Genomic DNA, 26,667 nt, shown 5'->3' with positions numbered 1-26,667 from the left:
TGCTACAATTGTATCTTTAATAGAAAAGAACTAGTCAGTGATGCTTGCAAAATTTTAGATAAAGATTCCTGGGAAAATGGTGATGCTGTAAACTAAGAAAGATGGAAGTTAGACTGTTTCTTAGGTATCATTATGCTTGCTTCCTCCTTCTTTTTTCTCACGAGAGTCTACCATTGCTGATCAGGATGCTCCTTAACAAAGATGAACAACTTCTCTCCCCTGAAATGTTTTTTTTTTTTTTTTTGTCTTGGCTGCATCACACCAAACTGGATTTACACAGCCTTCTTATGTACACTAATGCAAGTACTTAACATCCATAGAAAAACCCTATGTCAGGCCACAGGCAGTCAGATAGAGGTGTAGATTCTTCAGATCCATCAGATTGTATGCTTGCTTATTGTCACCAACTGTTGTTTTAATGTAATGCATAGTAGTGCTAACTTTGTGTCAGATAAAAATGGTTTGATTGCCAAGGAAATCCCCAAATGTATTTAATTAATGATGTGCTATGTATATCAGCAATGGGAAATAGAAAAACAGTTGCCATTGAAATACAGGAAAGGATGGAAAGGAAAACCATAGGTTCAAAGCTCATTATGAACTGGGGTAAAGAGCTTGTCATTCAAGTGTAAGGATTGGAGTTCAGTTCACTAGTACTTATGTAAAATGCTATGTGGGTATAATCTCAGCCCAAAGCAAACTGGCTAGTTAGAGCAGCTGGATCAGGTGAGCTCTGGGTTCAGCAAGAGACCCTGCATCAATAAATAAAGTTGAGACCTATTGTGGAAGATACCTGACATCAACCTCTGGCCCCCACACATGCACACATGTACCATGTACATGTGAACATGCATACCCACATGCACTCCCCCACAACAACTTATATGATGTGGACATGCTGTTTAATATTTATATCTCTATATCAGCTCTATGCTCTACATGTTTACCAATTTCATGGTTGAAAAATGGAATTTGAGAAAACTTCAGCACCTAAGTTTTCTTAGGAAACACTTAAGACACATAGCTGATGAATGCTAGTGATGGTTGGATGGAGGTCCAGTCTGGCCTTCTTTGATTCCGAAGTCTTGTATGTCTGCTACCTATCATCCTATTGAGACAGTCATGTGATGAAACATAATACACTTTTTGAAAAGATAGAATGTCAGTATTCTTATATCTAAATATTTGAGCAGGGTGGTATGTGAAAGATAGATTAGGGAACATTTGAAAGTAACTTTAGACTACATTCAAAGTAGATATCAGAGGCTTTTAAATTAACATAGCCAAGTTGCATTTCTAAGTATAATTGTTTTTCTTTACCTTAATGCATGAATCTCAGGAGCACTAAACCTTAATGTTTATTAGGGTCATTTGGGGGGTTCATCAGTGGAACACAGTGTGATATTCCTTTAGACAATTAGGAAGGAATTGAAAGAAAGGAGGAAAGGCAGAGAAGAACTTAAGAAAATGTTACACAAGGGAGTGAAGTCATCCCACATGGAATTAGCCAAGGTTAGCTGCAAATGGTGAAAGCAAATTGTGCTAAGCTTAAACACGGGTGAGAAGACCGTGGTGGGAAGGAAGAAATGTTGTATGCCACACATGTTTTACTGCTCTGAGGAGGTTAGGTATTTTGTTTGCTGTAGAGGGAAGCTTGGTGAGAAGAGAACCAAGGCTGGTTCTTCCCTGACCCATAAATTGGCTACTTATAAGTCATAGGGAATAAATTTGTTCTTCCCTGACCCATAAATTGGCTACTTATAAGTCGTAGGGAATAAATTTGTAACATCAAATTGATCTGGTCAATAATTACTTTAAAAAAACCATTGAAATAAATCAATTTCAGGTGGCTTTTCCCATTGATGGTTAATTACTTTTATTTCTGACAAACTTTTGTTTTAATACTGTATAGTTATTTTCCAGCAGAATTCAACCTTAGATAGGAGGCCTGAGTGTTCAGATGTATGACATTTATATCAAGCACTGGAATGGAGCATGGCATCTGAACTCTGAGTCTTCATGCCTATGGCTATACTTTCCATTTCCTACTCATTGAAAATAAATGTATATTTTGCTTAAGTGAAACATTCTGTTCCCATAGATTATGATAGAACATGATGAATTCAATTCTATATTTGTAATCAAATGCTCAGGAAAAATTTGATTTGTTGTAGATGGAAGAAGCTGGAATTACAGAACATGTGAAAGGTGATAACCGCAAGTTTGAAATATGGTATGGGGAGAAGGAAGAAATATATATTGTTCAGGTTGGTTATTCTTCTGGAAACTATAACCATCATTAAAATTGAAATTTTTTATTTTATTTATTTATTGATCCATCAATTTCAGTTTGTATTATCCATATATTCCTGGGTGTGGGGGCATCCATTGGAGAATGTCAAACCTACCAGGAGCCTCATTCTTAAAGAAAACTGGTTCTTTTTACCCTAGAAGACAGTAACCATCTATTGCTCCTCACTTAGATGTGGGGACCTTGAATGCCTTCCCACTGCATGTTGGAATGTTGATTGGCTTGGTCTTGTGAGATCTTGTGCAGGCATCCACAGCTGCTCTGAGTTCTTGGGTGCAGTGGTCCTGTCATGCCCAGAAGGCACTGTTTTGTTCTGTTCCTCCCCAACCTCTGGATCTTACAATTTTTCTGTCCCCTTTTCTGTGATGGTTTCTGAGTCTTGGGAAAAGGGTATGATAGAAAAGGCCATTTATGACTGAGCATTCTACACTCAGTCTCTACACTTTAACCAGTTGCAAGGTTCTTTGTTAACCTTTAAACATTGCACAAATAAACTTCTCTGATGAGCTCTGAGAGTTGCACTAAGGTAGATATTAATTTAGAGGGCAGTTTGATACTATGTCAATTTAATAAAATAGAGGTTCCACCCCTGGAGCTTATGAGCTCCGCAACCATGGGATCTTAAGCAGCTTTGCAATACCAGGCCTGTGTTTTCTGTAGTGGAGTAGGCCTTGGATCTAATCTGAAAGCAGTTGGTTACCTTCATAGCATCCATGCTAAGGATTTTAGTTGTGTGTGTGTGTGTGTGTGTGTGTGTGTGTGTGTGTGTGTGTGTGTGTGCGCGCGCGCGCGCGCATTCACGCTTATGTCTGTGAGATTATGAATGTATGCAGTGCTTTAGGAAGCCAGCAGAGGGCAAGAGACCCCTAGAACTGGAGTTAAAGTCCATTGTGAGTTATCCCATGTGGGTGCTGGGAATCAAAGTATGGTCTTCTGCAAGAGAAGTATTAAAACACAAACAAACAAACAAACAAACAAACAAAAAACAAAACAAACAGAGGAAAAAAACAAACCTCTGGTTCAGTTTCTAACACTCATAATAGGTAGCTTGCAACAATTTATAACTCTAAGTCTAGGGGAATTTGATTCCTTCTGGCTTCCATGGGCACTGAGGGCATGTGGTATGCTTAACATACATGCAGACAAACCACCCATAGACACTGAATAAAAGTAAATAATAGATCTTTTAAAAAATGATTTAAAAATCTGAGTTGGTAAAAAAAATGTTTGTCACCTTTTATAAAAGCTCATGACTTTCACGTTTGGCTGCTACTTTTTTGCTTCTATGAAGTTTCTAGAGTTAGTGTTGAGTTCCCTTTGTCTTCAGCATTAAAGACTTGAAGATATGACAGTTCAGATTTATTCCTTCCTGGGCGAGTTGTTCTGAGGCTATTTCAGGGAGGGGAGAATACTCAGGCCACTTCAAGATAGTGCTGTGCCATTGCCAGTGAGTCCTTGCATCGTGACTTGTGGCTGATCCATAAGTTCTTATCTGTTACAGATGTTCAGGGTTTTTTTTTTAATATTTGATTTTGTACTGATAGCAGTACATAAACCCTTCTTGGTTTGCTTTAAGATATAATAGTTGGTACCATATAACAGACTTACCTTATAAGCAATGGGAGAGTGTTTAGGGACTCCATCATGTTAGTATCAGTTTTTAAGATTATTAAGTTGTAGAAATATTAGAGCATGCTTTATTGTTGTTGTTTTACCGAAATTGAAACAAATTGGTGTGCGTGTGTGTGTGTGTGTGTGTGTGTGTGTGTGTGTGTAATTCTCCAGCAAGCAAAACTAAGTGAAAGGATCCCTGCATTTCCTCCAGTTGTTAGTCTGTTCTTTAAGGCAATTTTAGAATGATTTTGATTGTAATATCTCATCTAATCAGATGGCTAATGACCAGCCTCTTAAACACTTTAAGAATTAAAAGGCTAGAATTTGAATCTGGTGTTTCATAGAGTGACTCACATTTGATTACATTTTTTATTCTAAGAGCATTCTTTTCAAAAGGAAACATACTTTCTGCTTCTGTTTTAATTTTTTAGGCTCCAAATATTGATGTGAAGATCTTATGGTTAAAAGAAATAAGAAACATTTTGTTAAAGCAGCAGGAACTTTTGGCTGGTAATTTCATTTTTTTCTTTTATTGAAAATAGTTTTTCACATAATAGATTCTAATTACAGTTTCCCCTCCCTCTGTTCCTCCCAGTCCCCTCCCCTCACTTCCCCTCCCATCCAGATCCATACCCTTTCTTGGACTGGTAATTTCAAGCATTCATGCTTTATCTGGAGAAGCACAATGGCTTGGATTTTGTGAAAAGTCTTCCTGGGAATGGGGCTGATAATTTAATAATCATGAAGGGAATTATTAAACTAAAAATAAAAAGTAACATTGAGATTCAGAGAGCTTAAAAAAACCCAACAGCTAATTTAAACTCTAAGGTGAGCCTTGGTGCTTCAGAACCAGCTGAGAATCAACAAGGTATCAATTTCTAGTCCTTCCTGGGAGGTGATGGTGAGTAAGACCTTATAGAACCAGTATTCAGTGAGCATATGGAAATCAGAGGACCAAATTTGTTGTACGTTGTTTGAGATAGGACTTCTTGTCATTGTTCTACTGCTGGAGAAGACAGGATAGCTAGCCCTGGAGCTTCCAGGAATTCTCTTGCCTTTACCTTCTATCTTACCACATGAGTGCTGGGATTATAGACATGCACTACTGAGCCCAGTTTTTTTTTGCGTGTGTCAGTTTTAGAGATTCAAATGAAGGTATCCATTCTTGTGCAGAAACTGCTTGGCCCATTGAGTGCCATGGCACCCCAGACCCTAGCTTATACTCTTTGAATAAAGTAATACACAGTTTAAACTCTACAGATTTTAACTTTAGACTGGCCTTCCTGGTCAGTTTAAATCCCAGAAAAGGGTGTGTGTGTGTGTGTGTGTGTGTGTGTCCATGTCCATCTGTCTCTTTTCCCCTACCCTCTGTGGTGTATTGGAAAGTATTGTCCTTCAAAGAAGCAAGAAATATATCTTCAAAATGACTCATAAGCTTTGTTTAATTGTTCAGCTAAAAAACAGCAGGATCAGCCAAGAGAATGGGATCAACTTTCGCCTCAGCAACAGAAAGCTGAGTAAGTGATCATTTCATTCAGAAACATAATTCTTTAAATTTTAAATGTATTTATTTCTCTTTATGTGTATGAATATTTTACCTACATGTGCATATGTGTACCACATGTTGGCCTGGTTCATGGAGGTCAAAAGAGGGTGTTAGATCCCCTATAACTGGAATTATAGACAGTTCCTAGCCACTGTGTGGGTGCTGGGAACTGAACCTGGGTCCTCTATAAGGGCCACAATTGCTCCCAACCACAAGCAATCTCTTCAGCCCCTAGAAATACCAAACAATGCAATTAGAACATCTCAGACAACAACCAGCCTTCTGTGATAGCAATACCTCATCAGATAACATACACACACTATTTTCTCACGTCTAAGCCATATGTTGGATTTACATAGTGACTAACAGTCCCTATAAATTGCAAGGCTGTTTTCAAAACTTTTAAGTGCTTTGCACTTGATCATGGGAAGAGTTGCTCTCAGACTGAGGGTAAACACAACAGTTCTCATTCATGGCTTTCTCTTTGGGGTGCTTTTGCTTACCTTCAGTCTGTCTGGACAAACAGTATGAGACCAGAGGATGAAGGACTTGCTCAAAGTGTGCATAGTTAAGACATGGATCTATGAATTGAAGTGAGGCTGGTCCTTCAGGATGGTGGCAGTTGGGCATGGTAGCTCAGCACTGCTGTTTTAGGATGCTAATCTTGATGTTCTGCCTCTAATGAGCTCAAAAGCTGCACTGTCTGCATCTGAATGTACAGAGATTTTCCAAAGCCCTGGCACAGAGTTCACTGAGCTACACTAGCTGCATGGTACAGGGAACACAGAAGGACCTACTAGATAGATTGTTTTTCTTCTTTTGTCACACATATCTCCAAAAGGTCTCTAAAATCTGAGATAGCACATGATTTTCATCAGGATCTTTAGGAGAACCAAGCTACTTTGAAGGTCTTTTTCTGGCAGGGTTCATGACATTCAAACAGAGAAGTGAAGACTTTGTTGTATGCAGTAGTTTCTGAAACAGTGGTTGGTGCAAACTTAACAGCATGAATCAGCTTAAAAGTTCACCTACATATTTCTACATATATTACCTGACATATTAAGATGAAAAGTCTTCAGAATAACACCGATTGTACACATACCTGTCTTGGGTCTAGAAGGGAACAGTATAATCTTTGCATAAAAGAAGTGTGCTGACTTGAGTTTTAGGACTTAAGCTCTTGAAGCTGTTTTATATTATCAACTATTCTACAGACTTAAATAAGGGCACATCAGTTATTGGAATGGATTTTCAGCTTACTGTTAACACGTAAGATAGAGAATTTTAATTTTTCACTATTCTTAGACTATGCAAAAGCTCACCTGTTTTATATGTGGCTTTTTCAGAAAGCAAGAGGAAGCTCTTATAAATGCTGTGGAAGCAGAAGCAGAGGCAGGAGCAGAGGTGGAACAAGCCAGTGGTGTGGTGGTGGTCAGGGAGGCAGTTGTGCCAGTTCAGACAGAAGCAAATTCCTCAGGTATGTGTCTTGGTTATCTGTTGAAGAGATTCATAACCATATGACTTTTAACACCTGTTTATAATTTGGAAAGAATCTAGCCATGTGTTATTTGTGTATAAAAAAAAGAAAGTCAACCTGTTTTAGAAGGCTTTCATTTCTTGCACATGAAAACCACTCTGGTGGACACTACAGAGCACTATTTGTCAAAGTGTAGGCCCTGGACCAGTAACATTAATGTCCCCTGGGAACTTGTTTTATAGAAGACAAATTTTTTTGGCTCTCTCTGCCTCAGATCTTCTGAAGCAGAAACTGGGTATGAGACATAGCTATTTGACTTTTGGCCAACTTTCTATATAATGCTGATCCATGCTCAAGTTTGAGAACTCTTGCAATAAAGGACACAGGAGTGAATACAGCACAGATATTGTCTTCAATGGGTGTACTGTTTCTTTGCCATTGGTTTTGTGACTAGAGCTGGAAATTCATTTTCTTATGAGATTTGTGTTGTTTGAAATGATTGAACGCAATACATTTGATTCACCAAATGTTAACATGATCAGTGCATCAGGAATTTTGGAGAGTTGCATCTGAAGTATAATTAAAATATGCAGAGCTGCCATCTTTACAATGCTAGGATGGTAGATAATTCAGTAAGCAATTAAAGTGGAATATGGTAAGTGTCATAATAGGGAGGTATAAGGTGCTATACAAGCATACAAGGTTTCCTAAATAACTTTGGGAACAATAGAATAGACTTCCTGAGTAATGCCAAAGTCTCAGGACTTAAAATAATAGTCCTTAATCCTACTAGTTAAGTAAGAACAAGTAATGATGACAGCGTTCAGTTTTTAGTTATCCATTTAGAGGTTAGTTCCTTCAGATCTTTATGTTGTGACTCCCAACCCCAGCAACAAAGAGAGAGCCTAGTATCAATGCCTTCCTTCATTTGACAGGTAGGGAAACCACATCAGAGAAGGTTGACATGAACAGTTTACTATGACCAAGAAGGGAGTCTGTAAGTTTGTGACTTAGATTTTCTCCTGGTTTCTTTTCTTTTCTGTTGCTGTGATGATATGCCCTGACAATTTTGGGGTGTTTATTACAGTTTACAATTTCCAGTTACAGTGCATCATTGCAAGGAAGTCACAGTTGTAGGAGTTTGAAGCAGCTAGTCACATCACATCCACAGTCAGGAAGTGAAGAGAAATAAATCCATTCATTTATGCTTGCTTGCATAGTTTCCTTAGATAGCTTTCTTTATGCTTATAAAGTCCAGGGTTCCAAACCAAGAAATGATGTTGCCTATTTTCAGGCTAGTTTTTACCACATCAAAGTAATCCCCAACAGACTTGCCCACAGGCCAACATGGTCTAGCCAACCCCTCACTGAGACTAGTGTGATTCTAGGTTGTGTCAAGTCAACAATTAAAACTAAACACAGATAATTTCATTTAAATCAGTTCGATTCTAAAAAAAAAAAGAACGAATGAAAGAAAAAAAAGAAACCTCATATCTCCGACCTCATTGTGGCAGGGGGATATATAGTCTTACTATGTAGCACTGGCTAGCCTGGAACCTAATATTTTGTCCAGGCTAGCCTTGGACTTGTAGAGATCTACCAGCCTCTGCCTTCTGTTGTACACTACCACACCTGGCTATATGCAGGCTCTTATAAGGCATGGGATATGTAATGCATGATCTCTGCCTACTAAGACAGCCCAAGACAAAAATAATAGCAATGCCAGGGAGAATCTAACAAATACTATTTGAATAGGAGAAACACAAATATTATAGAAAGAACATTCAAAACCATTTTTTTGTGGGTAGAGGTAAGAAAGATAATATATTCTGAAAATGTTTAACATTACTTTGTGTGTGTGTGTGTAGTTCTGGCTATCATGGAACTCACTCTGCAGACCAGGCTGGCTTTAAACTCAACTGGGATCCACTTGCCTCTGCCTCCCGAGTGCTGGGATTAAAGGCCTGTGCCACCTGGCTTAACATTACTTTTAATAATGCCCATCAACCCCAACTTCCAACCATTGTGAAATTTCAAAGAGGTATATTGTAGTCCAAGTTCTTTCTGAAATGTCAAATGCAAAAATAGTGCAACCTAAGTGCAATTTTATTACGTGGAAATAGGCCATAGTGTTGGTTCACTGAAGGTCATAGCTTTGACTACCACAGTGAGTTTGCTTTTCCTGTGGTGGAGAACCAGATCCTTTAAGTAACTGCTACGCTTGTCCTTTTTCTTCTAGCTTGGACTCAGATGCCACCATCTGCAGAAGGTCCTGGAGCATCTGAAGAACATTCAGATAACTATTACTTCCCTATTTACAATGACGATGGAGAAGATGGGCCACAAATGGTTAGTATGACATACTACATCAAAATTCCTGAGGCAGTATTACTGATGAAACAGATAATGCACATAAAGAACAACCTTTTGTCAGGATTCTTGAGGGTTATTAATATACTCCATATTCTATATCCAAATGAAATGATTTGAAGTGACTCTTATAAGGATTCACTAATCACTTTTTGTTATATAGAATACTTCTCAATTATACATAGAACACTACCGAAGTTAGTCTAATTTTCAGTTTCAAAATGCCTACAAATACATCAATATGGTTGTTATTTTTTATTTGTTTTAGTCTGGATTTCTCCATGGTAGCCCAGCCTCCTGCCTTAGCTTGTAAAGTGCTAGCTTATAAATGTGTGATTTTAAGACCCTCTCAGGTTTAGTTTTTTTGTAAGTATGGTGTTTATTTCATTACACCTCTCTGTGTATATGGAATTTTTCTTTAAGCTTAATATTTGAAATTATAAATTCACAAGAAGTTGCAAAAATACTACTGAAATGTCTTGTGTTCCCTTCACCTAGTTATCCCAGTGGTAATATCTTCAATAGTTAGTGGACAGTACCAAATCTGAGGAATTGACATCAGTGCCAGCAACAGGCTTTACTCAGATGTCACCAGTTTTCCATGTACTTTTGTATGTGTATATAGGTATTTATGTGTAATTTTGTTCAGAGCTGTGTTTTCTATTTAAGTATATGGGATAGACACAGATGTAACGAAGTTTCAAATATACTTTATCCAATAATTTCTCAATTAATATTAACAGTATTAGTGCAAGAAAGGCTAATCTTTTAAGCTATAACTTACAGAGGAAGAAATTAAGAGCTGGTAAGAGATTTGTTCTAATTGTTTGTATTAGCAGTTCTCATATTTTGAAATATTGAGACCTTCAATATTTAAGTGGCTGGAGAGGTGGCTTAGAAGTTGATAGCACTGGCTTCTCTTCTGGAGGGTCTAGGTTTGATGTCTAACACTCATGTGGTAGGTCTCAACCGTCTGTTACTCCAGTTCTAGGGAATCTTATGCCCTCTTCTGGCCTCCAAGGGCCACAAGGCATATATGATACCCATAAAAGGTTTTTTGTTTGTTTGTTTGTTTTTGTTTTTCGAGACAGGGTTTCTCTGTGTAGTTTTGGTGCCTGTCCTGGATCTCACTCTGTAGACCAGGCTGGCCTCGAACTCACCGAGATCTGCCTGGCTCTGCCTCCTGAGTGCTGGGATTAAAGGCGTGTGCCACCAATGCCCGGCATAAAAGTTTTAAAGAAGAACTTTTGTTTACTATGTGAGTTATGTCCATTGAAAATATACTTTATTATACATTAAAAATGAGAAATAACAAAGATTTAAATTAGGGAACCTATAATTTTGAGTAATTATCATTTTTATTTTAAAATGACTTTCTTTTTTAAGTTAAAAAAATAGTGAGAAATAAACCACTCTTTCAAATATCTTTAACATCTGGCTTATTTAAAGTCATCCTGAGCTGGGCCTGTTGCACATACTTTTACTTCTAGCACTCAGGCGGGAGGGGCAGGTGGATCTCTGAGTTCAATGCCTGCCTGGTATGCTAAGCGAATTCCAGGCTAGCCCCAGGCTAGCCAGGGCTACAGAGAGAAACCCTGTTTCAACAAAACAAAACAACAACAAAAACCACATCCTGATTCTCATGTGGTTCTGAATCCAATTTGTTCTGCTATCATATATCAGATAAACTGGACAAAACTCCTGCACACATTTGAGAATGAGAGTTCAATAATGTCGTTATATAAACCTGACCTTCCAGGTCTACTGAATGGCTCTCAGAAACAAACACTAAATGATCTCCTTCCTGTAATTTGCAACCTACTGGTTTATGCCAATTATAATAATTAGTGACAGTTCCTTTTGTTATATTATCAGAGGACGAATTAGATTGGATCAGTTGGTCAGTAGTGAGCAGTCAGAAGAAACCATTTGGTATTTGAACACTGCCTGTATATGGTCTATAATGCTGTCAGAACCAGGTCTTCTAGCATTTATCCAGCTTTGGAGTCAGAAAGTAAAACGAGTCTGCAAAATTGACTAATGCTTTAATCACAGGGATTGAGGATGCAGGAAAACCTATCAGAGTTCCTCCTGAGTCCTGCTACCGAGGAAAACAAACGAAAGAACAATGCAGTACAGCCCACACACACCCCGAAGTTCTGAGAGACCGTGTCTCAAAGGGGGTGGATGATATTTTCAAGGATGACACACACATACATGTTCACCCACATCCACACACTGGCAATCCCCACACACGGACATATACAAAATATGAACACACATATACATGCATTAAAACAGAAGTTGAAAGCAGCTGTTCATTTGGTTTCACTTTACAAAGACAGAAATTGAGAAGCAAGCCAGCTGTGGTGGTATGTGCTTGCAATCCCAGCACTGAGAAGACTAAAGCAAGAGGATTGGGAGTGAGGACAACTTGGCTATATAGTTAATTCTAGACCAGCCCGCCAAGGTACACACTAAACACACACACACACACACACACACACACACACACACACACACACACACACACACCTGAGAAGTAACAGGTTCCATTTCTGTTACAGAGAGTCGTGTCGGAGATGAGTTTCCTGTAGCTGCTGCCTGCCTGCTTCTCAGCCCATGTGGAAAAAACACCACTCAAAAGATTTTCAGCCCAAATGTTGGGGATTTTTTTTCAGGTTAATATATTGGAACATGCAAAGAATCAACAGCATATACTTCTTTCTTTTCTTTCACTTAAAAGCATTTTACTTGTAGTACTCTTTATTCCTAAAATTGTGTAGTGAGTGTGTAAGACATTGTGCCGGATAAAGTCTCATCTCAGAACACTTTTGACTTGAAAATTGTTTCTTCTCTGTCTACTTTGTAACCAAATTCAATCAGCGTGCCTTCAGTTATTTAGCTTGTTATTAATTAAGTTAAACCTAGGGCTCTAGAGTAGTTAAGGCCAAGTGAAGCACAACACTATGAGTTACTACGCTTTTTAGACCTAGCACTCCTTTTAGTCTGCGCCAAGAGGATGCAAAGTTCAGAAGTACCGAGGGGTGGGGGAGCATTAGTAAATTCTCTTCAGGGCTATTGCCTTTTCTATGTGCCAAGATGAACTTTTCCTGATAGTAGTTTACAAAGAATTGCATTTAAAATGTAATATTTTCATGCTTGTTTCTTTTTTCTGAATTTATGCTTATAATTCATGTAGCAAATTAGTTGTGCTCTATTATCTTCTGTACATTTCATGCTGTAATTCTTTTCTAAATAAAAATGAAACCTTTGGGTTCTACAAATTCACACTCTGGTTTTTGTTTGTTTGTTTGTTTTTCCCATCACAAATTGATCCCATTTATTTGTTCCTTCAGAGAAGAGTGGCTGACGCTGCTACAGTTGTCATGGAAGCAGGAAGTGAATTCTTTCTGTGGCAGTCAGCAAGCAGTTAGGCAAGTTGTCAAGCTTGTAACTCATGATTTTTCATTACAACTTCATAGTCTGAGTGAAATAAGGCCCTAGTAGACTGGAGGAAGAAGGCGTCAGAAGACCTCTGAGGGCGTAGCTTCTCCATGAGGAATCTCAGGATCAAAGGTAGGTGTGTTTGCAATGGCTATGGGGACTGTGGCCTGGTGTGTATGGGTAGTGAGTCAAAGTGTCCACCGTGTCCGTGTCTTTGTTACACAGTCTTCAGCAGCAGAGATCACAGGGATGCTTTTTCATTTTCATTGCTTCAGCCATGCTTACAGAGCCCACCAAAAGGCTGGCAAACTTTTGTTGAGTGAAAGACGCTGTGAGAGAATTCTAGGCTATGCAGACTTGCTATTTACTTAGGGCTCAGGTGATTTAGTTGGTCATTGTGCTTTTGTAATGTGACAGACCACATTCCATTTGGTTGTTTAAGTCATTTATTAATCACATATCTAATGCACACTAAGTGTCAGGGTCTTTGCTTGGACACTTTACAAGAGAGCCATAATTCTCTTTATCAGTTTAAATATTGACATTTGAGCTTTACCATCCAGTTCTTATACATTTGGGCAACCATGGTTCTGCCCACATGCTGTTGAATTGTGAGAGCACTAAAAGCTGGAAGATAATGCTTGAAAGAAGATTGAACAAATCCCCCATAATTATTTCAAAAAATATTAAATGAAAAAATTATGTCTCCATAATGTCACTAACTTGAACTAAAAGCCACACTAATTGTATACTCTATCTCTGAAGGTGAGTGAGCACATGTATGAAGCTTGGAGCTGGAGATATGGTTCAGTAATTGAGAGAATTTATTATTCTTGCAGAGGACCCAGGTTCACTCTTAGGACCAACATGGTGACTCACAATCATCCATAACTCCAGTTCCAGGGGATTCAATGCCCTCTTCTGACCTCTTTGGACACCAGGAATACATGCGATGCATGCACATATATATATGCAGGAAAAACGCTCATGTACATAAAAAAATGAATAAGTCATTAATTATGAGTCTTTAAAGTAATAACCTGTTTTTTCCCAAAGTCCTCTATAGGTTATTTGAAGGACTTGATAATATGCCATCAAAGCCTTTTAACCCATGCAAGAGCTCTATGAAAACTTGCTGGAGTGTAAGCCATGTGCTCTTGATCCTCTGATCCTAATCCATTTATTAGTTAGGTTGGTGAAAAATCTAAACAGAAGAAAAGAAGGTCTTATTTGAGAAGATAGCTTACAGATTTTCATTGGGTAACCATAGGTTTCAGAATGCAGAGTTTGCAGATATAATTACGATTAAACTGTTCAATATTTGAAGGCCAAAATTCCCTAATATTTGCCTAGTATTACACCGGTTTGAAAAATCTTTCTGTAATTAGAAATAAAGCTGCAAATAAACTATGCTTGTTAACATTTAATGTTTCCTTCAATAGATTGGTGTGTGTGAATCAAAAATTCTAAACATGTTAACCTTCTTACAAGGTTGCTGGATTTAAGAGATTTCATATCCTGTGATATCTAGTAAATAATCCTTCCAAATGCTTTTATGATATTAGTCCTACTGTCCAAGAATGCTTTACCAATGTATATTTTTATTTAATTTTAGGAACATGTTATTTCTGTGTTGAAGGCTTTCCCTTCCTGCATGCACATATACATACATTTACACACACACAGACACACACACACACAGACACACACACACACACACACACACACACACACACACACACACACACCTGTGTCTGCACCCAAGACTTCAATGTGAATAAAGCATGAAGCAATGAGAAATAACATAATGTTTATATTAACCCTACCCTTAAAAGGAATATTTTCTTTATACAACAGTATTCTCATAGATTTTTATCCTTAGTGACATTTACTTATCTATAAAAACACAGCACACAGATAACAATGTTGATACGCATATAATTCCTATGAATGCAGGATTATGCCTTGTATACCTTGTATTGAATTTAGATGTGTTTTATACACATCTAAAAGACTAGGAGTAATTTATTGGTTTCTAAGTGTCATGTATAAAGTGAAACTAAGACTGAGGATGCTAGCGCTCAGTGGAAATACTGGGTCACATCGGAAAGGCAAGTACTCCAAGCTGTGTCACTTCTGAAAGGCTTGCTGCACTAATGGTTGGATTACTTAGATAATTATTGAATTATTTAGATGGCTAGGAATCAAAGCAATTTGTTAAACCAAGAGTCAGAACTGATGATTAGATATTTAAAATCTACTCTCAACAATTGTACCACACACAATTATTTTTCAGACTATGAAGAACATTCACTAATACGCTGTTTTATGAGATAAATCTTAAAGAGACTGGAATTGTTTAGTGTGTCTTAGGGTTTTTGTTGCTGTGACCAAAAGCAACTCAGGGAGGAAAGGATTAATTTCATCTTACAGTCTGTAGTCCACCATCCAGGGAAGTCAGGGCAGGAGCTGATGCAGAGGCTCCTTACTGGCTTACTCTTCATAGTGTGTACTCAGCTTGCTTTCTTATAGCACCAAGACCACCACCTCAGGGGAGGTACAACTCACAGTGAGCTGGGCCCTCCCACATCAATCACTAATTAAGAAAATACCCTACAGGATTGCACACAGGCCAGTTTGATGAGGGCATTATTTTGTTTTTAACAAATAATATATTTATTTATTTGGCTTGAAAGAACCTTGCAGTGTAGGACCAGCAGAGGCATTTACCTTTTTTTTTAATAAATAATTTTTTTCTTTATTATTATGTGTTGAAATTTTACACATCAGCCATGGGTTCCCCTGTCCTCCCCCCTCCCGCCCCCACCCCGCCTTCTCCACAGCCCCTCCCCTCCATTCCCATGTCCTCCAGGGCCAAGACTCCCCTGGGGATTCATTTAAACCTGGTGGATTCAGTACAGACAGGTCCTGTCACCTCCTTCCAGACTGAGCAAAGTGTCCCTGTGTAAGCCCAAGGTTCCAAACAGCCATCTCATGCACTAAGGACAGATCCCGGTCCCACAGACTGGGTGCCTCCCAAACAGATCAAGCTATTCAATGGTCTCACTTATCCAGAGGGCCTGATCCAGCTGGGAGCTCCACAGCCTTTGGTTCATAATTCATGTGCTTCCATTCGTTTGGCTATTTGTCCCTGTGCTTTTTGCAATCTTGGATTCAACAATTCACGCTCTTGCAGACCCTCCTCTTTCTCAACAGTTGGACACCTGAGCTCCACCTGGGGCCTGGCTGAGGATCTCTGCATCCACTTCCATCAGTTGTTGGATGAGAGTTCCATCACGACCGTTAGGGTGTTTGGCCATCTGATCACCAGACCAGGTCAGATCAGGCTTTCTCTCGACCATTGCCAGCAGACTACAGAGGATATATCATTGCGGATTTCTGGGGACCTCTCGAGCACTCTGCCTATTCCTGGTCTCATGTGGTCTTCATTTATCATGGTCTGTTATTCCTCATTCTCCCTTTCTGTTCTTGATCCAGCTGGGATCTCCTGCTCCCCTAAGCTTTCTTTCCCTCAAATCTTGCCCTTCATTACTCCCACTGTTATCCAGGTTGTTCATGTAGATCTCATCCATTTCTCTGTCATTGGGTGATCCTAGGGTCTTTCCTAGGGTCCCGTTTTCTAGGTAGCCTCCCTGGAGTTGTGTAGCAGTCTAGTCATCTTTGTTTTACATCTAGTATCCTCCTATGAGTGAGTACATACCGTGTTTGTCCTTCTGAGTCTGGGTTACCTCACTCAGGATGATTTTTTTCTAGATCCATCCATTTGCCTGCAAACCTCATGATGTCATTGTTTTTCTCTGCTGAGTAGTACTCCATTGTGTATATGTACCATATTTTCTTTATCCATTCTTCAGTTGAAGGGCATCTAGGTTGTTTCTAGGTTCTGGCTATTACAAACAGTGCTGATATGAACATAGCTGAGCAAATGGAGGGAAGTATGTTAATTGAGGTTCCCTATAACAACAAGACTTTAGCTTGTGTCAAGTTGACATAAAAACTAGCCAGCACATAGTCTCAAGGTATTATGTTAGCGACCAGTATTTAAATTTTAAAGTGTATACATGTAAACAACATATAGGATCAAAATGGAAACACAGAGGAAATTAGGTTGATTTCAAGTTGTATGAACAAGAAAATGTAACATCAAAATTCATGGATGTAGCTAAAGAAGGAAGGAAATGTACAATTTTAAATGCTTACATTACATACTTAAAATCAATATGACTCACCAAGTTAACATAATGGAGAAAATTATATGTAATCAGTTCAATAGATGCAGAAAAGCAGTTGACAAAACTCTATAGTCATTCACAATAAAACACTGGAAAGAAAAGGACCTTTTTCAATCTGGTAAAACTCACTGATGAAAAGCCACCAGCTAACATACATAACAAGGAAATACTGGGTGCTTTCCTTCCAAGACTAGAAACAAGTCACAGATAGCCCCTCTGACAATTTCCATTAAGCATTATACTAGAATTCTTAGCCAATGCTGTAACTTCAGGAAGAGATAAAGGGTAAGAGTGCCATGATTACTGGATTATATATGTGCACAAGACTATAGGGATTCATGCACTAGAAATACTGGGTGACTTTTACAAGGCTGTAGTGCTCAAAAGTATTGTACGAGAATAAATTGTGATTCTATCTCCTAGCAACAAAGAATTGAAAAAAAAAAACAACCCTAAAGTTAGAAACAGCAATATTTCTAACAACCTAAAGTGTTAAATAGGAAAGCATATAATGAGATGTGAGCTTATACATTGAAACGTACACAACTTTGCTCACACACATTTAAGATGACTCAAACAATGAAAGAAGACCATGTTTATAGATAGGCATTCTCAATGTCAAGAAGTCTTAATTTACCATATTACATATAAATTTGAATAAATTTACCTGTCAGTTCCATGCAGCTTAAAGATCCAAATCTCATCAGGCATTTTTTGAAAAAAAAAAAGACAAATTGTACTCTAAAATGTGTATGAAAAGACAAAGCTTTAAAACAGAAGAATTTTGAAAAAATTGGAGGACCTGACTCATCTACATGGTATAAACTATAGTCATCTCAAATGATGGCATAATTATAGAGATTTCAGAAATCCTTCATACAATAAATGTAAAACCTCATTTGATTTTAAATGGACATAAAATTACATTAAATAGATCACAATTTGAAATTTGCAGAATGACTAAATCTACCTAATTAGCATAAACATATTATTGTGTCCTTTTGGTGAGAGCATTTAACATACACTTGTTTTTTTTGTTTTTAGATTATTTTTATTGAAAATAATTGTTTCATACAATATATTCTGATCACAGTTCCCCTCCGTCATCTCTCAGATCCTTCCTACCTCTTTACCCACTGAACTTCATTCCTTCTTTCTTTCTCTTTAATGAGAAAATTAAAAAAATAAAAAAATAAAACATTACAGACATGGAGAAAAATAAAAAAGCATGAGAAACACATTCAAACACACACACACACACACACACACACACACACAATAAAAACACAAAATCAGAAACCATAGTATATAAGCAAAAAAGACTTGTGAGGTAGAAAGTGCCCAAACCAAGCAATATGAGACAAACAACAATAACAAAAAGCAAAACACCAAACCCAAATCCTCCAAAAATATCATTGAGTTCATTTTCTGTTGACCATGTATCATTGGGCCTACAATTAAGAGTAGTTTGTTTCCCCAGTGAGACTCCATTAGAGAAAACTAAGTCTTCTTTTGCAAGCAGTCATCAATTGGAGATAGCTAGCTTCTGGCTTAGGGATAGGGCTTTCAGCACAAGGATCCCATCTGGCTTGAAGCTGTGCAGGCCCTGTGCATGCTGCCATAGTCTCTGGGAGCTCATGTGTGTGTCAGCCCTATTGTGTCTGAAAGGCACTAACATATACTTTCTTGGTATTTTACTCTGAATACACTCAATTTCTATTAATAATAGTCCCCACGTTGTATAATAGCCCGCCCTCTTGAACTTATTCCAACATCATCTCCATCCAAACTGCTCCAGATATTGGTGATTAGGCACAGAAACACAATGCCACATTACATCAACTCATACATGGAATCTGCAAAAAAAGTTTTTAGTCATGGTGTCATGGCATGGCAATGGAATGGTGAAAGGAAGTCTATTTTGACAAATGGTCTTCAGCAACTAGGTATTCACATGGAAAAAAATGAGCCTCCGTCTTTATGCCTGATTTCATACAGGTTTATTTGAATTGAAGCATATATCTAAACATAAAACCCAGAATGATGAAGCTTCTAAAAGTAAACACAAGGTACTGTGTTCTTGGCATTATGTAGTAAACAATTTCTTATATAAGGCAATAAGTGTCTTATATAAGGCAAGAAAGACTATAAGACAAAATGAAATATTACATAGAAATTGAGTACTATTGAATAGACTCCATTTTTAAGCATTACAATAGGATAAGTCTAAGGTATCTATCTATCTATCTATCTATCTATCTATCTATTTATTATTTCTAACAAATAACATTTTTCCCAAGGTAGCTGATTCCATGTTAACATAACTGAAGACTTAAATTTGAAAATGCAAGCCAAGCATGACAGTGCACTGCTGTAAGCTTAGCACTGAGGATGAGGCAGGAGGCTAGTCTGGGCTATATAACGGAACACTACCTCAAGAGAAAGAAAGAAAGAAAAAGCAACAAGACATTTGATCAAGCTGTGAGCTGTTTTTGTTTGTTTAAATAGTTAATAAGAAAAAACCCATGAGTCCCTTAAAGAGCTGTTTAATACATCTTTTAAAATATATAAATCAGTTTTTTCAGCCTTAAACACATACAGACATGAGCAACATTAAATGGACTCAGCAGCTTGTATTTATATATCCGTGTGTGTGTGTGTGTGTGTGTGTGTGTGTGTGTGTGTGTGTGTGTGCGCGTATGTGATCATAGTTAAGAAGACGTCATGAATCTGAGAGGAAGTGTGGGGAGCATGGGTGTAGTTAAGGGGAAGTTGAGGTTTCAGAAATGTAAGTACAGTATTTGTGAATGAAATTCTTCAAATGTAAAAAAAAAAAATCAGATTTTTAGAAGCAATTTAGAAAAACCAATGCAGTCAAGAAATAGCAATGCAATGTATTTGCTACAAAATTGTAACTTTTCCATGCTCATGCCATCAAAATTCAAAAGTAAAATCTCAAAGCTTATCTTCTTGAGTTCTATTTACTGTTGATATTTGCATTCAGTGTTAAGAAGATTTATTATAGTGGGTTTTTTTTTTTTTATAACTTACAGCCATCGTTTTAAATATAGTTGCCCTCTTATTTAATTCAGGACAAAATTAATTACTTTAATTTTTAGCTAACTAATGAAGGACATATAAAATTACATATTTGATTAGCTTTAATTGGAAATGACTCCATTATTGTAACCCCAGTGGACTAGGGACTTATTAAAACCATTTGACAACTAGATGGCAAAACAACAACTTCATCTGCTCTGAGCCTGTGCTGATTTTGAAGCACGTAGAGCTAACTATGTGTGTTTACGCAGAAGTTTTGGGTAGAAGTAATGTTACTTTCTAGTTTCTTTTCTTTTTCTTTTGTTTTTTTCCCCAAGAACAATTATGCTCATTTTCATCACATCAGTCTTTGCTCTGCTCTTGAGAGAGCTGCAGTACGACTGATTTACATGTCAAACTGTCTAAGCATTTATTTTACCCCAATGCTGCATGCTTAGAGAAGGTGATAAGGTCTCATTGGTTTGCATTCCCCAGTTTTGTTTTGTTTTTTAATTTCAGACATAATTGAAATATCCATTACTTGTTGAGAGCTCAGTGGCTAAGAGCACCAGCTGCTCTTGCATGGGACCCAGGTTTGGTTCCCAGCAACCACAGGGGAGCTTACAACTATCTCAACTCCAGTCCCAGGAGATCGAAGCTCTCCTGTAGCCTCCAAGGGCACCAGGCACACACATGGTACACATACATACATCTAGGTAAAATGCTCATACACATAAAATAAAAATAAATAAGTCTTTAAAATATTGAAATAATATGTTCCTGTGCACAAAATATCATACAGTGGTATTAAAGTAGAGATTTTAATAATTTAAGACAATACCAAGTTCTATAGATTCAAAGATAGTTATGGTCTTAAATGTTGTAATCACTGTAAAAAATGCTGTATTTGAGTTTGCTTATAAATGTAACTGCCGTATATTAATTTTATTAGGCCATGAATGTGTGTTACTATAAAACATAGCAGCAATTTCCCTTGAAGTCTTCAAAATTTAATTACATTGTAAATGTACTTACAATGCAAATGTAGTTGCATTAATTCTACATTAAAATGTCTAACCTTAATTTCTTAGAATATTTTTTCAGGTTAGTATGATATCATTTATAGTTAAAAATCCCTTTTTTCTCCCTGAGGGGAACCGTCCTGTCTAAATTATGTCAACGTGAAAGAAGTTACAGTCATTTGGGAAGAGGGACTCTCAACTGAGAAAATGCCTCCATAAGCTTGGCCTGTAGGCAAGTCTGTGGTGCACTTTCTTAATTAGTGATTGATATGGGAGGTACATCCCATTGTGGGTGGTACTACTTCTGAACAGGTGGTCCTTGGTACTATAAGAAAGCATTCTAAGAAAGCTAGGAGGGAACAAACCAGCAAGTAGCAGTCTTTCATGGCCTCTGCATCAGTTCCTGCCTTGAGTTCCTTCACTGACTTCCTTCACTGGTGGAACGTGACCTGGAAGTGGTAAGATACAAGAAACTCTTTCCTCTCCGAGTTGCTTTGGTTATGGTGGTCTATCACAGCAGTAGAAACCCTAAGACAGAACTACAAGTATTTTCACTTAAATGTTTATCTTCAGGTTTTTTGTTTTGTTTTGTTTTGTTTTCTGAGATAGGGTTTCTCTGTGCCTTGGCTGTCCTGGAACTCGCTCTATAGACAGGCTGGCCGCAAACTCACAGAAATCTGCTTACCTCTGCCTCATGAGTGCTGGGATTAAAGGCGTGTGCCACTACTGCCTAGCTTTATCTTAAATTTTGCTTCCTGATTGTATGTATGTGACAGAGAGGGTGGGAATAGGCCTAATCAGAACCAAATTTAAAAAAAAAGTTGATAAAGTAGAGCTTTGCTCAAAAGTGTCTTTGCATTGCAATTAAAGCAGTTTCAGGCCTTAGATAGCCATGAAAAAGTTCACTTCCATACTGCCCTTGGAAAGCACCTAGCTACATACAGTTGTTTGAATTATCACTTGCTTTTCCCAAAGTCTCTTAGTTGGGAGTGCTAGACCTAATGATCTCGTTATATTCCACCTGGGAGCTAGAATTTATATCTTAAGGTAGAGGGGGATGGACTTGATTGAATTTTCCATTTTTGCAACATTGGGTTTGTTTTGGTTAACTTAGTGTGCATCCATCACAAGGTAAGTATTTTTTTTGTCTTTATTTTGAGCTCTTAAGGAAGCACCATCAGTGAACTAGTTAATGAATATTTAATTCATCTCCAGATAATTACCTGAGAAATAAAATGTGTATTCAAATTTTTATTTCTGTGTTGAGATTTCCAAAACAAAGCATTGTTCTCACAGTATAGAATATATAGATGTTAGAGAAGTCACTATCTGGGTTATAATATTCTGTTAAGAAGAGAAGACATTCAGAGTGTGTTTTAGAAAAGGTGAGTGAGAAGAAATACTCCACTTGAAACAAAATTAGGTCTGTGATTTTGGTCAGGGGTTAGGAAGAAATCAATCCAGTATCAGTCACGGACCTCTGAGAAAAGTGCCTATTACTGGTAAGTACAAAAATACAGGGACCTCTTTTCTGCAGGGCAGCAGCCTCTGCAGTCAAGTGAGCAATCACACAGCAAACATGTTATTTTTACTATGTCCCACTGGCTTCTCCCTCTGCACAATGTTTTGGGATAGTCATCTTGGAAGGAGTTTTATGGGATAAAACATGTAGAAAACAAATAGTATTAAGAACAAAACTTAACTTATTTATATTACCCAAAAGTAAGTTAATAGACCTGACCAACAACCTGATGGCTTATTTTTCTTTAAAAATGTGAATTCATTTTAGGTCTCAGAGTGTAGCTCAGTAGTACGACATGCAGCTAGCATGTGCAAGGACCTAGGTTTAATCTCTAAATCAATGGGGGAAAATAAAAAGAAAACAATTTCTTTCTTTCTTTTTTAAATGATTTTTTTTTTATTTTTATGTGCATTAGTGTTTTACCTGCATGTGTGTCTGTGTGAGGGTTGTTGGTTCCCCTGGAACTGGACTTACAGACGGTTGTGAGCTACCATGTGGGTGCTGGGAATTGAACCCGGTCCTCTGGAGGTACAGCCAGTTCTCTTAACCACTGAGCCATCTCTCTAACCCCAATTTATTCCTTTATAATTCAAAATTCATTTTGTTTATTAAATTTCATGGACTATTCAAATCTCCTGTTTCCTTGGTATTTTGTGAGGGCTTACCTGCTGCTACTTGATCACTTGATTTTTTTCACATGTATAAATAAACACATTTAATTCTGAGGAAATATTTTTAGCTTGTTTCCACAGACTAGGACTAATGATGCGTATTGAGAACAGTCAGTGGTTGGACTTTATAAAGATAAGCTCCTTAAGCTAACTGAAACATGCCTGAAATGCAGAACAAAACAAAATGGAAAGCATTTCCATGATAAATTTTATCTAAATATTTGAGAGGGAAACTCACTAATTTCATTACTCCCCAAATAAGCCAATAGAGGCCAGTCTGCAGAGCAGATGGGAGAGTCAGCATGGGGCAGAATCACAAAGAAGAGAAGAGAACAATTTCAAGCATGAGAAGAACATGGTGGGCTGAGTTTCCTTGTCTAATAGCTTGTAATGCATAACTTAGGGTAAACCAATATGATTCAAGATAGTGAAAAGAAAGTCAAGGATAGGAGAGAGAGAGACAGAGAGAGAGAGAGAGAGAGAGAGAGAGAGAGAGAGAGAGAGAGAGAGAGAGAGACTAGCACCCTAGAGTTCATGTTATTCTCTATACATTTTTATGTCAGTAATATTTTCATATGAAAAGTATTCTGCTTTTTTTTTGTACAAGGAAAGTGAAATAAAATGTCTTCTCCCATGATGATTAATGATTGAAATGGCATCAATCTTACCTTTCATATGTCCCTGTGGGTTTTATTTTTTTGTTGTTATTATCTTACATGTGACTGAAAATCAGACAAGAACTTTCTTACAGTTTTTATAAATAGCTACAAATTACTATGAACAAATATATTTAAACAGTGGAAACTTACCATGAAATAAGTCTTCATGGATTTATAATAAGTGATTATGTAGTGTGGAAGAAATACTTTCACTTAAGAATATGTGAACAGAGCCAGGTGGTGGCACACACCTTTAATCCTAGCACTTGGGAGGCAGAGGCAGGCACATTTCTGTGAGTTCAAGGCCAGCCTGGTCTGCAGAATGAGTCCCAGGACAGGCTCCAAAGCTACACAGAGAAACCCTGTCTTGAAAACAAACGAACAAACAAACAAACAAACAAAAAAGAATGTGTGAACAGTTGTCATCCGAGACTCTCTTAAAAGCCATGATAACTTAATACTTTTACCTCATGAACATTCTCCTTTTTTAAAATTTTTTTCATTTTGAGACATGATCTCACTGAGCAGCACTGACTGTATCTTACTCCATAGCCCAGGCTGGCCTTAAACTCACAAAAATCTCCCTGCCTCTGCCTCCCTAGTGCTGGGATTAAAGCATGTTCTACCATGCCTGGTTCATCCTACTTCCTTTTAAATATTTTTATTTATGTGTATGTGTGTGCCTGATTGTGAGCATATATATCACATGTGATGTGTGTGCAGCACCTGCTGAGGCCAGAAAAGCATAGAAAACCATCCAGAACTAGACTCACAGATGGTCGTGAACTGCCTTTCAGGTGCTGGGAACCAAACCGTGCTCTACAAGAGCAGCAAATGCTTGAACTGCTGAGCCATCTTTCTGATCTCACATTTTTCTTCTTGAAGTACTTTAAAATTATAAATTACAACATGTACTTAATGCTTATTCACAGCAATAATTGAGTTTCTGGGCCCAGTAGAACTTCTGAAGATGGTGGCTGTTTGGCTCAGGGGCTAGTCCTCTACACAGTTAAAACAGCTATAAAAGTAAGAGTCCAAACTAAGAATGCAGTAACTCCAAGAAACTCAGTGTACAGTTGCTAGATAAATAAACCAATGTTAGATATGAAATGGAAAGGAAAACCAAGGCTACTAACCATGCTCTTGTGCAAAATTCCCAATTATCTAAAGTAGGAATGATATATTTGTCTTGAACACAAAAGACAATAAATATGCCAGGGACTTGATGGATGGTTAAGAATACTGGATGCACATGGGCCCCAGTGCTGAGAGGGGGAAGTGGACTGGCTCCCATCCATAACCCAGAAGCTATCTCCAATTGCCAACCACTCACAAAGGAAAAATTAGTTTTCTCCAATGGAATCTTACTGGGTATATAAACCACACTTAAGTGTAGGCCTCATGCCTAGCAGTAGATGGCTAGCACAAAGTGAACTAAAATAGTATTTTTTTTGTAGATTTTTTGCCTCATATTTGCTTTGATCAGGCTTTTTTTTTTAAACTTTATTGGTCTTTTGTATGCATATTATGGCTTCTGATGTTATGTTTTTATGTTTTGTTGTTGTTGTTGTTGTTTGTGTATGTGTTGTATTTGCCTGTTTGTTTTCTAAAGAGAGAGGGGAAAAAAGGCATGGAGTTTGGTGGGTGGGGAGCATTTGGGAGGAGAAGAGAGGAGGCTGAGATCAGACTATACTGTATGAAAATATTTATTTTCAATAAAAAACCCCGAAAAGTGGTACTCTTTCAGAGGACCTGGGCTTGGTTCCCAGTACCCACATGGCAGCTTACAACAGGGCATAACCCCAATTATAGGGGATCGGTGTCCACTTCTTGCCTCCATGGCACAATGCAAAATACAGTATACATACATGAAGCCAAAACACTCATATACATAAAATAAGCAAATCCTAAACAAGACAATATATCTATGTAGGCCTCTACATAAAATAAAATAAATTGCTGGGCGGTGGTGGCATATGCCTTTAATCCCAGCACTGGGGAGGCAGAGCCAGGCGGATCTCTGTGAGTTCGAGGCCAGCCTGAGCTACCAAGTGAGTTCCAGGAAAGATGCAAAGCCTGTCTCAAAAAAAAAAACCCAAAAAAACAAAAACAAAAACAAAAAAAAACAAACCCAGAAAAATAAAAAAATAAAATAAATCTAAAAAATTAAAAAAAAAACCCCACTATACCATAGAAAATGACATAGATATGGGGGCTAACTTTCTTTATCCCCCTCTTCACAGGACTTAAGGATTATATTATCACTAATGCTTCAGAAGTGTGAAACAAACTGTCAGAGGCAGAGGACTGGCTAGAGCGCTCGCCTCTTGTGTGGCGCTGCCCATGCGTTGCTTCCTTGATCTTCAAGCTACACAGACATCTCTCAGCAGTGCTTCCTCTCTTCACTGGGCAGCTCTGTTGTTATTGTATCTTATGCGTATGGATTCAGTTTTCTTTGCAACTTTATTCTTCCTAGAATATGTTCCCAAATGAGCTAATAATGAAATTTAGCATCTCAGACAAGCTGTGTTCTTGGACACAAGGATATTTCAGCCAGCAGGTCTCCTATATCTTTTCATGTCTATGCTCTCTTCTGTATTCTCTGTTTTCAGTCCTAGATGATAAAGATTAGTAGAACCCCTGGGGCTGGAAATGATGGCTCAGTGGTTAAGAGCATGGTTGTTCTTCTAGAGGACCTGGATTCAGTTCCCAGAACCACATAGTGCCTCACAGCCA

General features: G+C 37.8%; 1 protein-coding gene across 7 annotated transcripts in view; it reads left to right on the top strand.

Annotated features, from left to right (window-relative positions):
* Positions 1-12,609, top strand: part of Mcf2 (MCF.2 cell line derived transforming sequence) — a 101,797-nt gene extending 89,188 nt beyond the window's left edge. For all 7 annotated transcript variants that reach the window (XM_036175181.1, XM_036175180.1, XM_036175177.1 and 4 more), the window contains 6 exons: positions 2,175-2,267; positions 4,357-4,435; positions 5,379-5,442; positions 6,818-6,948; positions 9,188-9,297; positions 11,886-12,609. In XM_036175181.1, the coding sequence (XP_036031074.1) occupies positions 2,175-2,267; positions 4,357-4,435; positions 5,379-5,442; positions 6,818-6,948; positions 9,188-9,297; positions 11,886-11,915 (507 nt within the window). In that variant the 3' untranslated portion in view covers positions 11,916-12,609. The remainder of the gene's footprint in view (positions 1-2,174; positions 2,268-4,356; positions 4,436-5,378; positions 5,443-6,817; positions 6,949-9,187; positions 9,298-11,885) is intronic.
* The last annotated feature ends 14,058 nt before the right edge of the window (positions 12,610-26,667 follow it).

This window comes from Onychomys torridus, chromosome X, assembly GCF_903995425.1.
Source record: "Onychomys torridus chromosome X, mOncTor1.1, whole genome shotgun sequence".
Taxonomy (NCBI): Eukaryota; Metazoa; Chordata; class Mammalia; order Rodentia; family Cricetidae; genus Onychomys; species Onychomys torridus.
This window is presented reverse-complemented; position numbering and strand designations above follow the sequence as displayed.